Source organism: Amblyomma maculatum, chromosome 10, assembly GCF_055883805.1.
Source record: "Amblyomma maculatum isolate TAMU_Amacu chromosome 10, ASM5588380v1, whole genome shotgun sequence".
Taxonomy (NCBI): Eukaryota; Metazoa; Arthropoda; class Arachnida; order Ixodida; family Ixodidae; genus Amblyomma; species Amblyomma maculatum.
The window spans coordinates 178,824,344-178,838,831 of NC_139353.1; the positions used below are offsets into that span (position 1 = coordinate 178,824,344).

The 14,488-nt window shown below is 44.1% G+C and overlaps 1 protein-coding gene across 1 annotated transcript in view; it reads left to right on the forward strand.

The window, feature by feature from the left end:
- Window positions 1–2,486: 2,486 nt before the first annotated feature.
- Window positions 2,487–14,488, forward strand: part of LOC146178025 (medium-chain acyl-CoA ligase ACSF2, mitochondrial-like) — a 65,466-nt gene continuing 53,464 nt past the window's right edge. The window contains exons 1-3 of the mRNA XM_084581669.1: window positions 2,487–2,503; window positions 2,783–2,963; window positions 8,899–9,027. Coding sequence (XP_084437795.1) covers window positions 2,487–2,503; window positions 2,783–2,963; window positions 8,899–9,027 — 327 coding nt within the window. The remainder of the gene's footprint in view (window positions 2,504–2,782; window positions 2,964–8,898; window positions 9,028–14,488) is intronic.

The window sequence follows — 14,488 nt, forward strand, 5'->3', positions numbered from 1 at the left end:
GTCAAACGGTGACCCACAGCCCCGCATCCTCGACGGCAGTCACCCAGATTTCTCTTTATTTCCGATTGCAGGCTTTGATAATGCCATTCATCGGCGATAAACAAAAAACATTTTCCACGCACTGATGTATTTATTGTACCGCTGTTCCTAATGTTGTCAACGGAATACTATGCACAGGGGATTGATTCAAACACGTTTATTGACAGCCTTGAACATTTATCTTCCAATTTTCGTACACCTGAGCAAAAGCTCGTGCTCTTGCTGATTTTGCTTTGAAGATTTTGTTTTTCATAACCTGGTTTATACATGTCATAATATCGTTTTAGAGCCCGCGCGTGAAATAGTTCATGTCTCCCTATTCACTTATTTTACACGAGTCAGATTTTAAAAAAGCAGTCATTATAACAACCAGTAAAATACGCAGTACAAAAATGCGGCTGCTATATTTCGCTTCGGCTCGCAACGAGAAACTTTATCCGGAAAGCAAAGCGAAGTCGTCTGTCGAGCAATGACCCGTATTTGGAATACAAACAACATGCACGGTTCCCGGCTTAGTCCAGCTGCCCTGCGGTGTTTCATGGCTGAGAAAAAGAAAAAAACAAACGCACTCTTATCCGGATAGCTCCCCTCGCAAGTCAAGAGCTCGGTTGACACAGCGGCTTTCAAGGACGCACACTGCGCGAGGCAGCCGGTGTTTTGATGAACCTGGCTGTGTAACGCGTTTTCAGCAGACTTAAGTTCGTCCGTGTGCAGTGTACCATTCAGTTTTGCTGCACAATGCTCTTTCAGAGTCCTTGCCGATAGGAAAGGGAAGCATAGACTCAACGCTTCGGTGGCATTTCCATCCTGCACCATTTATTGCTTTCCTCCCAGTTATTGATATTGCCTACGACTTAGCTCGCTTACGGTTAAGCTTAGCTGTGCGCCTGCAGTGAAGAGCGAGGAATGGCTTTGCAGCGAATAGCGGCATGCCTTGGACTTCGAGCGGCTTTTCTCAAGGCGGCTGAGACTCGAGTTCCATGTTTAAGCCGGGGACTGAGCAGGTAAGCCTCTAGACAATACGAGATCATCGACACGCGTTGCTAGTAGCGGATTTAACCAGTATTTTCAATGAATCATTGCGTGCCAGTATGCTGCGCGTGTGATAACCGTGCTCTTAAAGGGAGGATATTCATGTTGTATTTTTTCTATTGGTCAAGAATGCGTTACTACGATTGTGTGATATTACAGAGATTCCGGGACAATCGATGGCTGATCTGAAGCCGCCGTTCATTGAAGGCATTTTTACTGGGTGTTAAACCAGCCAATTCGATCATTTTTGCGCGCTGGCATTCCTTCTCCTATTGAACACTTTGCAACAAAAATTTTGATTCCCCCAGTATGTCTGCCGAATGTAGGCTGTATGACTGAGAATGTCTGTCACTCAGCTTAAATATCCACACACGCATGACAGGCAATTTTTCCCTCCGCTTGACAAAATTATGGAGGACACTTAAGGTCCATTTTTAAGGCTATGGCGCGATTGCGTAGGCTACCAGCACATATATAAACCCTATCTCTAAGCAAGCCGTATGAACGCGTCTGCGTGGCGTAGGGTTAAGGCTGAAGCAACGGTCCAGACAGGCTGATTCTAATATCAGCCTCCCATATCAAATTTATTTATTGATCGATTTACAATACTGCCAATCTCTAGTTGAGACCATAGCAGGTGGGCATTACAGTCATAATATCGAAAAAATGATGATGACAAGAATTAAAGCAGCTCTACAAAAATACAGTATTAGTCAATTCTAAAAGCACAAAAAAACTGAAAATGTGTTATAAAATTCGTGCAAACAGATAGCAAATAAATAACACATAGAAGTTCAAAAACGAAACAATGGGATAAAACGTTGTCAACTGCGCTAAACAAGCGAACGAAAAAAAAAGAAAGCGAAATTTGTAACCGAATAATTTCAGCTCCCACCATGGCCTGTAGTTTGGAACAAAACCTTGAAAATGAATCAACGTTAGTAACAGATGAGTGCAGGCAGTTCCATTCGCTTGTTGCCAACGGGAAGAAAGAATGTTTAAATGCATCACTGGGTGACATGAACATTCGGTTAGCGTGAACGCGTGATGGTTTCTTAACTCTCGCTTATGCGATAATGAAACATACTGTCATTAGTCGATGCTAAAGGCGTTATGTAATAGCTGATATAGGAATTTTATTCGCGCCAACTTTGCTCTTGCTGATAGCGTTTCAAACCTGGATATTACAGCTAGTTCGGTTGGTGAATCTGTTGGCTTGTATTTGTTACGAATAAATCTCTGTCCTTTACGATCTATTCTTTCAAGCCTCGAAATGTTAGTAAGAGACTGGGGAAACCAAACGGATACCAAATCAAATCAAATCAAAGTTATTTTACATCCATAAATGATGTAGGCGGCCCAGACAAAAAGCCGAGAAACAATCGGCTTGACGAGCGTCTGTGCTCCTTTCGAAGATGGCGCACCTAGAAATGTAAGCAAATGTAAACAAATGAAATGATATCCGAGGTGGCAGCTCCGGCCAAACATAATGTCACGCAACTTTAAAACCACTTGCTGCTTAGCCATGTCAGGTGCCAGCTACCGCCTGAAAGCGCCACGCTTGCGATATTTCGTTCACAATTGTCAAAGCTGGCGGACGGCCGCCGAGGCCGGAGTTCCGATGAACGGAGACTTAAGCGGTAGCACGTTAAAATGACAATGATTAAAATACACTGACGCGCCATAAAACACGAAAGTCATGTTTTTGCAGATCATTGCCTGTGGAAAAGAAGCTGCGCTTCAGCTACTGGCACGAGGCATGCTCCGTACCACTCTCGCCTGACACTTTGGGCACGCATATTGACACGGCGGCAGAGAAGTGGGGAAGCCGCATTGGCTGGTCGTTCGTGCAGGAAGGAAAAGACTGCACTTTCGCCCAGTTCAGGGAACAGGTGATACAGAGTTCTAATATTGCGTCACTGTGCATGGTACGTTTGCTTTCACTCACACCCACGGATGTTTGAGCATGCGGAAAAAACTTTGCGTTAATAGTTGAACATGTCGTCCAAATGACTTTCGTCTGAAGGGAAATAAGTCATCTGGTCAAAAAAAAAGTATTTAGAAGAATTGGATACAACTGGCAGCTAAGCGGAAAAATGCACATTATATCATTTGAAGACCATAGCATCCACTGTCAACCTTCCTTGTGTCGTGTAGTTTTGGGGCGATGATTATCAAGCTAATCCTCAAGAAGAAACGTTAAATGTGGCTCAGTGTTATGCTTTGAATTAAGAGGACAGAAAGACGGCATATTTTTGCACTGTGCAGAGCAATAATTGCTCAGAATCATTGTTCGAAACATGGAGGTCGCTTAAGCTCCGGCTGAAAAGTAAAAGCACTAGTGTAGTTTCGTTCTTTGCATTGCATTGTGCGGAATTGCTCAACTCATAAACATGCTACTGCGTCAAGCCCACAGCACTTCATTCTCTGTGTCTTCCTCTAACCCACTTTGGCCGAGGAGGATTCGTAGTCTATTGTTACCGAGCACGATAAGACGCGGAGATGGCCTACATCCGGTCCCCGCCTTTAAATAGTGCACCAATTTACCTTATAAAATTGTGCGCACTCTTTACTGGATCCTCGTCGCCAATTCGAAACTGAATTTCAGAAACTTAAATCATTTATTTTAAACGGACGTGGCCGGAGTTCCTCTTCCACAACCTCGTCAGCGCATCTCGCCTGAAAAGCTGTATGTTGAAGTTCTTAATCTATTGCGTTCTTGCACAGAACACTAAAATGCGCTATCAAAATGTTATCTTCACTTAATTGGCTCTAAAGACAGGCAGTATTGGATAGAAGCAGCTCTATCGGCGCTAAAATTGCTAATTCAGTTTTTGATTTCAAATAAAATGAGACTGAATTTTAAATAATAAAATGCGACGGAAACCAAAAACAGAATTGTCTGCGCCGAGCGCATGGATAACATCCATCATACAAAGAGAGTGACGCACTTTTAATATTAATCGAAATAAGAAACTGGTGGAAGCAATTCAGACTGCTGACTTTGTTAATACAAAAGCATGAACACGACGGTAAACGCTACAGAAGCATCTGCTCATTGATCCCTACAACGTGGACGCGGCAAGCGCCCCTGCAATAATTCAAGCAAACCCACTGTTGAACCCAATCACAAAGTTCTTTCATTTATACTCGCTTAATACTCGGGTCACGTAGTCAGCAATTCTTCGAACTTAAGTTCAGCAATTGCTGTGACATAGGCGACGGAATCAACACTTAGATTTGGAACCCATACTTTTCTCCAAAAAATCACACATGTCGACCCGCTGTTGCATCAATAGGGAATGCCTCGCCGAGCGTGCAAGAAGCAGAGAATATGGCGATGACGTGTGCCCGCTGACAAAGCCGATGTGGACGGCCCGTGAATACGACAAGGAATGCACAAGCATGCACGTGGAGAGCGTACCTGGAGAGAGCTCAGGCTATGACCGAATGTTCTCGCCACTAGTCGCCTAGCAAGCAAGCTCCAGAGCCCTTTTTAGATGTGCCATCCTATTCGTACTAGTCGTACTGCCTATGGATTGTGACAGTGGCATGCCGCAACTGAGATCTTTCAAATAATACGGCTGCCGAATCATTTGTTTTGAAGACACGAAACCAGACCAAATAGATTCGCAATGTATTGAGTGTGTTTCTCTCCCCTCAAACAAAAAAAAAAATGAAGTGCACAAGAAAAATACAGCTGCGTTAGTTCACGAACCTTTTAACTGTTCTTGTTACTAACCGCTGGCTGAGGTAGGTCTGGATAATAATATGAAACAACGCTCATTTTACACAAAAAAACACGCCCATGAGACAGAAGGAGCACTACGGACGCCGAACTCTCCGAGAAGCCGATTGCATGATGGGGAAGCTGATTGCATATTATTGCCGCTTTTTTACATACGCACATCTTAAGATTTATATTTATACCTGGACTTGAACGTTGTGAATAAAATACATTATCACTTAACAGACGAGTAAACTTTGTGTTGTACACTTAGGGCTGACGTGACAGGGGAAAAGTAGTGTTGTTCTTTGTGCAAGGTACTTGACAGTGTTAACCGGTCCCTTGCTTGCCTCTGTGCCAAATAAGCAATATTTAGAATTTATTTTCTCTTCTTCAGATACGATAAAAACGTTTTCGACATCTATTTTGTCTGCTTGAATTTCCTCTTAAGCAGGCTGCCCATCGCTTCAGATTCACATGTGCCGCTTACACATGACAGACAATGGTGGGTTCTTTATCTCTGGCCAGGCTAATGTGAAGCGTTTATTAGTACAATGCCTACTCACTCGAAGTCGCCACTATTGACAGAGAAGCGCCATTTGATATATAATTTTTAAAACAAACGCGTTACTACCTCAGCTGTCCCTGAATGAGCTTGTCCTATATAGCAACGTCATATTGGATAAAATGAGGCTCCCCTTAAAGGTTTTAAAAATTCCGTAATATAATCTGTCCTAATTCACAAAGAAAACAAACATTCGTGCATCAATCAAAATGGCTGGAAACAAGCAGTAGTCAGTTTAACCAGATGACCGTCAGTCTATGGCTGGCGGCGACTTCTTTGGCTCACTCGGTAGCCTTCACTTATGCTGTCGGGTCTCAGCTAAACAGCGCATCTTATCATGTGCTGAGTCAGAGAAATACCACCAGATCAAAACAGGGGGATCCTCCGGGAAGCGCCAATTTAGGGGATCCAAGGTAGCTACTTATTATCAACCAGGACTGTTTTCGTCAGAAAATATGTGCATATATGCCTAAGGGTCGGGATCTAAGCAGGTTTAGAGCGACCGCCATATTAAAACTTGATTTCTCATGAGGATCAGTTCGGTAAGGGCATGTTCATCCTCGCCTGGCGGTAGTAGATTGATGAGATTATTATAAAAAATTCCAAGCCTCGTTTTCTACATTCGAGTTCGATATACCCACTGCTCGGTCGACAAAGCTGCGAGCATGATTATACGAATAGGTCCAGAAATGAAGCTGTTCTAACTGTTACGAAAGTTGTTCATGGAATCGTAATGAAGATTTGTTTATTTTGTTCAATATAATGCACAGTTCTGAAGGCTCAATACTTGACAATCGTAAATGGTACGTTTTAACGAAGCCAGAAGCTGCGCGTCCTGAGGAGTGTGCTTTTGTTAGCTTGACCTGCTCCCGTTCGCAAAACTTTACCTACACTCTTATCTGATTCCACATAGGCCCCAGGTATAAGTGGAACTTTTAGAAAAGTTGCGCTTATAAGTGGAACATTTTCCAAAGTTCCACTTATAACCGCAACGTATGTGAAACAGATTATGAGTGTAGGCAATGCATTTATTGTTTATAGTCGGCGCGTGGTTGAAATTGCTGGGCATATACTTTCTAGACGGCTTTCCACTACCTGAGCTCTGTGATTAGAGAGTAGTAACTGAAAAATATAGAAAAAGGCCATGAAATGCCTTCCGTATGTACAGTCTTTGTCGAAAAAATACGGCCCAAGGGTTTTGCTTCTAAGCCTCGTAACGAAGCTCTTTAAGCATATGCAGCGCTCGAAATCTTGTAGACGAAAAATCTAGTTCTCACACTTTTCTATGATTAACTTCGTATACCAATAATGCTTTCAGGAGCCCAGTTAGAGTTCTATGAAGAGAACTCCTTGGGCTGTATATTTTTGAAAAAGACTGTACGTCAGTCTTTATAAAAAAATTTGCTATCTGACCCAGAATTCAGAACACTATTCCCTTAGAAACAAATATGGAACGTTTTTCACCTTAATTAAACCTTTATATTTTATTCGAAATCAACGGCTTATTCCCAACGTACAAGCGCTTTTTCAGATTTCATAAAATGATTCGTGTATATTTAATGCTACCTTTAAATGGTATGGGGCCCCACTGCCTCTTAGTGTTTCAAACCACGCGCGCTTTTTCCAGTTTCTGTTGGTGTTTGCCCGGTCAGTGCGAATACACATGAGCGAGCTGCGTGGAGCGGGGACGGCATGTTATCGGCGCGAAGGCGAGGGCAGATAAGCGCGTCGGAAGCAAGGCTCGGGGTTTTTTGCCGGGCGGCAGGCCAGCTAAGGTTAACCAGTGAGCATCACAGGCCAGCGGGATGTAGTATTCAAGAACGTTTTGCTGGGCTAATTGGTGCAAAATTTCAAAAATGAAGGAAGCGCTAACAACACAGTCACCAGAACGGGGACATGGACAAGCGCTCACTGACAACTTAATCTTTACTGAAGGGAAACGCAATATATAGACACACCGTGGCGGGGGCAATCAGAGGCAGCAAACGTCACAAGGTGAAAAGAGCATAAAACCGATAAACGAAAACAGTCATAAAATTGATAAAAAACATTTATGATTGGTTGAATAGGCTAAAAACGATAGTTCGAAAAACAAACTTGGTGTGTAGGGCCAGGTAAACTTGAAGACAATCACAAAAATGGATAAAAAGCTGACAATCACAAAAAAAACGTTTTCAGACAAACGACTAAAAGGAAAAATACTCAAAAATACTCCCAGCACCTTAGCAAGAAACATAGTAGATTTCAACTCATTTGGCTTGCGCATCTTTTTGCGGATCTTAATTGATGCGCAAAATTCAACTGCGACCTTCTAAAAAAGAGAACTTTGGAAGGTTCGCTAACGCAATCTAGACATTTTCTTTTTATGAACTTCTTCTAACTCCCCAGCTACATTGTCTCGACTTTTATCCAGTACGTTAGTTTCTTTTAGGATATATGCATTTCCACTTCTTGCAATGAATCGGCAGATTGGATCCAGTGCCTTTCTCAAGCGATAGCTCGTGCGCTCTCAAACGCTCAATCAACCGCATGTGAGTGGGATCTGATAAACAATGCCTTCCTTGCACCCGATATACGGTTGGACATGGCGTGTTCCTCATGTTCCATCAGTTGTCAGTGAGCGCTTGTCCGTGTCCCCATTTTTGGGGATGTGTTGTTAGCGCTTCGTCCATTTTTGAAATTTGGGATGTAAGTACACGGACAACGCAGCGGGGTCCTGCCAGACGAAGACGAAAGCAGCGCCTACAAGAATGGCTTAGGAGTATTGGCGTGAGTTTCTGTCACGTGTGAAACAGTGCTTTCGTTCCGCCGTTAACGCTTTGACCCTATCACTCGCCCTATTCGCGCCGCAGTGTGTTTTGTGTTGCCGCTGTAAATCCCTGAACCCTTGATCTGTTTTATTCTTGATAGTCCATTGTCGTGCACCTCGAATACAAGTTTTACAGCACAATTTTGTCCAATGTTGTTTCTTTTTATATAATGATTTTCTGTTAACCCGGAATAAACTGTTGTTTTGGCACCATGGCTAGCGGACCCGTATTTAGAAGGCGGAGCCTTCAAGTGATAAGGAAGGAATTATTGCGGATGTGAAAAATTTGCAATGCCTTGAGAGTAAGCCAAATCAGCGTTTTGAGGTTACGGGAATAGGCCGTGTTTGATAACGTATCGCTAGGTGACACAGCTGTTTTTAAATACCCTGTTTAACATGGCGACAATTCAGACCAATTGGTGCGAATCGAACATATCGGCATAAGTAAACAGATGGGATATTAAGAGGGAGTAAGGAGCACATCGCTGGCGTTTTTGAACTTCAATTACGTATTTAGGCAGATTTGTCTACTATCATATTTAACCAGGTGTCTTCCTCTATGCCGTTTCTAAACGAGCCGGGATAAGAATACCGGCTTGGTTAGGTATGATTTGCAGTGGCCATGGGCTGTCCAAAAGAGGAACATTTATCAGGAAGTAAATATTTCTGTATTCGTTAAGACCGAGTGCATTTTCTTTAACTTTATATATTTCCGCTAAATTAAAGGTTGACCAGGTCGCCCGAGGTCTCCTCTCCTTGGGCTTTTGCAAGGGGGACAACCTGGTCATCTGGTCTCCCAACACGTTCAACTGGGTCCTCATGGCTGCAGCCATGGCCAAAGTTGGAATTGTTTCTGTAAGTAATTTATTAAGGTTGATCCATGCTATTTAGAAGTCTAAATAGTTTAAGCGTAGGTATGGAGAAGAAAATTATCTTTACACTGGTGTATTGTCCATACCTTGGTCAGTGGAATACTTCCCAGTCTTTAGGTGAAGCCTGATCACACCGCTGTGTGATCAGGCTACGCATCTTTGTATGTATGTATGTACGTACGTACGTATGTATGTATGTATGTATGTATGTATGTATGTATGTATGTATGTATGTATGTATGTATGTATGTATGTATGTATGTATGTATGTATGTATGTATGTATGTATGTATGTATGTATGTATGTATGTATGTATGTATGTATGTATGTATGTATGTATGTATGTATGTATGTATGTATGTATGTATGTATGTATGTGTGTGTGTGTATGTATGTATGTATGTATGTATGTATGTATGTATGTATGCAAGAATGTGTGTATGTATGTATGCGAGCCTGCGTGCGTGTGTCTGTTTAGGAACGTATGCTTGGGCTGTTAGCAGGCTCCTGAGCGGCAAGGTAAAAATTTCAGAAAATTATTTCAGACAAGGTATGTACTTGCCCATACTGATGCTGCTTCGTAGATTAAAAACCTTATAACAACCCGATCATTAATTTGTCACCGTGTTAGAGCGTATAAGATAAACAAATAAGCACAATACCGCGAATTAACCTAATACGCCATAATAGCATAGCAATGGTATGGTTCAATATAAGCATTTATTCTAGTTTGCTCAGAGAGGTTCTGGGCACAGCGTGCAGTTGATTTTTATGAAGGGCTTAAAAGCGGAAACATAGCGCGATTGCGGAAGTAGTCACCTCCTGCATATATTCACGATGCAAAATACGTAGATCATATTGAAATAGGTTACTCTGACGTGCTATGTGGAGTAACTGTTTCAAAGATATGTTTTCAGCGGTCTGTGCAGGTTGGTCGTCAAACAAAGCAGACATTATGTACATGAGAGCGATCAGTAATAAATTATTTATTAACATGTTGATTTTTCCTATTAAATATCAAGAATATGCCAAACCGTTTATGGCCGTCAGCAAAGATGGTGAACCAATTTTTCAAATTTGCTTAAAAATGCCTTTCAAATTACCGAGCATTAAAAATGCGCATTCAAAAGGCTTTTGAGTTGACTTCTTCGCGTTGCAACACTTTAAATACTCTGGCATGCATTCAGAACGCAGTAAATTGAGATTGTGATTGCCTATTCGGTACTGTAGGATATAAAGTGATTTCGAATGGAATGTTGCAAGTCGCGGCTTAATGCTAACAATTTTTTAAGGTAAGGACGTAGGTTCATTGAGATTTCAAATACCCATTTATAGCTTACGATTTTTCTATCCGCAATACCGAAAGCTGTGCTCACCTGCGATCTGAGGGTTTTCAGTTACGTAACATTATCTCCGCCCATAAAATAAAAAATAGCAAAAATAAATAACTTATATTTGTAATATTATTTTTATTCAGCTATTTCCCGCACACAATGGGCGCCTTGCTAAACAATTCACCGACACAAACCTCGCCAACGTCCGCCTCACAGTTTAAAAAAAAAAATGTATATATATATATATATATATATATATATATATATATATATATATATATATATATATATATGACGGAAAGCCAACAGCCGGCGAGGCCAAGAAAATCATTTGAGATTGTAATTTTGTTTTCTTCTATAATCACGTAATTTAGTAATGTAATCTGTTCAGGGGAAACTTAATTAAACGCATAGTAGAAGAAAAAACAACGCGCGGATGGTGGGATTCGAACCCACGACCTCCAAATATCGCATCCGGTGCTCTTCCAACTGAGCTACATCGACAGCTGTCGCCCCTGCTACTTTCGTGGGTATTAATGTTGCCTGTGTAGGAACCTTGAGAGTGTTCACCAGCGCCACACTCAACCATAGCGGCGGACGTGGAATGTCCTGTGTTACCGCCAGCGACACGTAGAACGTGATCAAGAGCGAGGGCGAAAGCTGTGCTAGAACCCTCTTACGGTACCTATGGCTTCAAGACTGCCAGAACCGAGACCCCCGTAAGCTACAAACAGATAAATGAAGGGGAAATGAGGGTGCTCGTTATAATACATGAAGGAAAGAAGCCAACAGCCGGCGAGGCCAAAGAAAGCATTTGAGATTGTATTTTGTTTTATTTTTACTTGTATAATCACATAATTTAGTAATGTAATCTGTTCAGGGGAAAGATCATTAAACGCAAAGTAGAAGAAAAAACAACGTGCCGGTGGTGGGATTCGAACCCACGACCTCTGAATATCGCGTCCGGCGTCCGGTATATATATATATATATATATATATATATATATATATATATATATATATATGTATATATATATTGAAATGTGAATTTGATGGTTGATTGGAACTTTTAGCGCTGGCAGTAATTCAGGCACAGCAGGATCGGAATACCAGCCGCAGGGCACAGCTTCAGCACGAGAGCGATGGGCGCTGGACACCAGCGATGGTGATGGCGATGCCGCAGCGTTGTTTCTTCTTCATCTTCTTTACAATATATATATATATATATATATATATATATATATAGTGTGAGCACTGTGTGGCGCTTCATCTTCCACACTGCTGAACGTGCTGCTTGATCTTCATCCTGCTCCCTCTTGTAGATACCCATCGTCATCGCGGAGTGTGTTTGGCTGCAGTGTGCGACCAAGGCTTCAGGTCTGTAATAAAGCCTGATTCCCCAAGTCCGACCTTCGCGTTACCTTACACGTGGTGGAGGTGCGCCTTGATTTCCCCGCTGCTTCGTCACCTGCATCCACCTGGAGCTTCGTTCTGGCCGCCGTTTGACCCCGACCACCATCGTCATGACACAAGAGGGCCACTCCGCTATTCCGGCTGCTACCAACTCGACTCCAGCTCCCCTTGCCACTTGGACTGTCAGTAGCCGTCAGCGCGACCCGCAGATGTTCGCCGGTCTCCGCGGCGACGACGCTGATGACTGGCTCGACAGCTACGACCGGGTCAGTGCTTTCAACCGATGGGACGATTCTCTTAAATTAATTAATGTGTCCTTTTATTTGACGGATGTGGCCAAAACGTGGTTTTTAAATCATGAGTCGACGATTCCGGACTGGGCTACCTTTAAACAAAAGTTACGCCAGATTTTCTGCGCTCCTACTGTTCGCACGGAGTCCGCCAAGAAGAAGCTAGAAGCCCGACTTCAGCGGCCTAATGAGACCTACACCTCTTATATAGAAGATGTACTTTCACTTTGTCGGCGCATCAATGACACAATGCCAGAGGCCGAGCGGGTTCGGCACGTCCTTAAAGGTATTGGGCCACTCGCCTACAACGCCCTGGCCGTGCAGAACCCTACCACAATCGATGCCATCATATCCACTTGTCAACGCCTTGACGAACTACAGTCAATACGCCTGCAGCCTGATCCCACTTCATTTGGTTTCACTGCCGAAGCTGACCTCCGTGTGCTTATTCGCGAATTAATTCGTGAAGAGCTCTCGGCTCAAGGTAATTTGTGCCGCCCTGCATCTGAGCCACATAATTCAAGTGCCGGCCTGCGTAGCATTGTTAAAGAAGAGCTGGCCTCAATGACCTATTCCCCGCCAACATCGGTCGCTCCTACCATTTGTCAGGTGCCAACGTACGCCCAGATCACGTCCTTGCCGCCCGCAGTTGGAGCGCCTACGCCACCGGCGCCTACCACTGCTCATGTCGCTGCATTGGCACCACCTGCCGCAGCGCCGACATACTACCCCAACTGGCGCCCAGCCCGCCCTGTGTGTTATTACTGCGGGTACCGAGGCCGTATTTCCCGCTTCTGTCGTCGCAGGCTCCAGAATGAACGCCGCGGCTACGAATCATTTGAAGCAGACTACCCTCCTCGCTTTTCCGGCTCTAACCACCGTTCATTCCCCGATTATCCCCGACGTTCATCACCCCCGCCAGAAAGCCCCGCTCCGCCTGCTGGTTACAGGCCTTCAAGACGCCGTTCTCTTTCGCCTTTTCGCCGCTCAGCCTCGCCTCTCCGTCAAGCTTCTCTGACGACCCCCCGCCTGTCGGAAAACTGACCACTGCAGTTTTAGGAGGGAAAACTGCACTCTTCGGCCATCCCAAAAATCCTCCGGAACGTCCCTGGAATATTATTTTAGTGCGGGTTGAAGGATTATCTGTTGAAGCTTTGGTTGACACGGGCGCCGCTGTTTCTGTGATACACACTGACTTGTGCTCCCGCTTGCGAAAAGTGAAAACGCCTTATGATGGACCTGAACTCCGTGGAGCTAATGGTGCAATAATTCGGCCTTCTGCTAAGTGTACTGTGCGAGTTTTTGTTGACGGTGTCCGCCACCATGTACACTTTGCCGTGATGTCACCGTGCGCTCACCCAATTATTTTAGGCTGGGATTTTCTGTCTGCCGCATCAGCCAGCATTTCGTGTCGCGACAGGATCATTTACATGAACGAGAGCGATCCGTCTTCTGAACATCCCGAGCCCCGTTATCGCCTGCTTGCCGCTACTAACTCAGTGTTGCCCCCTGGATGCGAACAACTTGTCGCGCTTACTTCTGCTGACATTGATAACGGAGATGTGCTAATCGTGCCTTCTGATCGCCATCTGACCCGCGGAATCGCGCTACCACCAAGTCTTGTTCGGTTTGAGCATGGCACAGCGCTTGTCGCTGCTTCGAACACTTCCCCAGAGCCCATTGTGCTGACTAAAGGGACATGTTTTCCTTGTGTCCTGGACATTCACCCGGTGTCCCTCACCACCCTTACCGCCCCCTCTTCCTCACCAGCAGCTTCTTCCGATGCTTCTCTCTGTGTTCTCTTTGGCACCATCAATCCTGACCTTCCTGCGACTCACCGCCAAGCTTTGCAGGAATTACTTCGAAAACACCAAGCCTCCTTTGATGTCACTTCTCCGACCTTGGGCCGAACGTCTTCTGCACAGCACCGCATTATTACAGAAGGTACTTCTATTGTTAGCCGCCGCCCTTACCGTGTTTCCTTATCAGAACGTAAAATCATAGAAGATAATGTGAATGATATGCTCCGGCGAGAGATTATTCGGCCATCAGCTAGCCCCTGGTCATCTCCGGTCGTCTTGGTCAAAAAAAAGGATGGGTCCGTGCGTTTTTGCGTTGATTACCGCGCACTTAACAAAGTCACTCGAAAAGATGTTTACCCTATGCCACGAATTGACGACTCCCTCGACTGTCTTCAGGGCGCCGAATATTTCTCCACTTTGGATTTGCGTTCCGGTTACTGGCAGATACCGATGCACGAAGCGAACAAAGAAAAAACAGCATTCGCTACTCCCGATGGGCTTTACGAATTCAATGTCATGCCTTTTGGACTTTGTAATGCCCCCGCTACGTTTGAGCGCATGATTGACACTGTTCTTAGAGGACTTAAGTGGAAAACATGCTTGT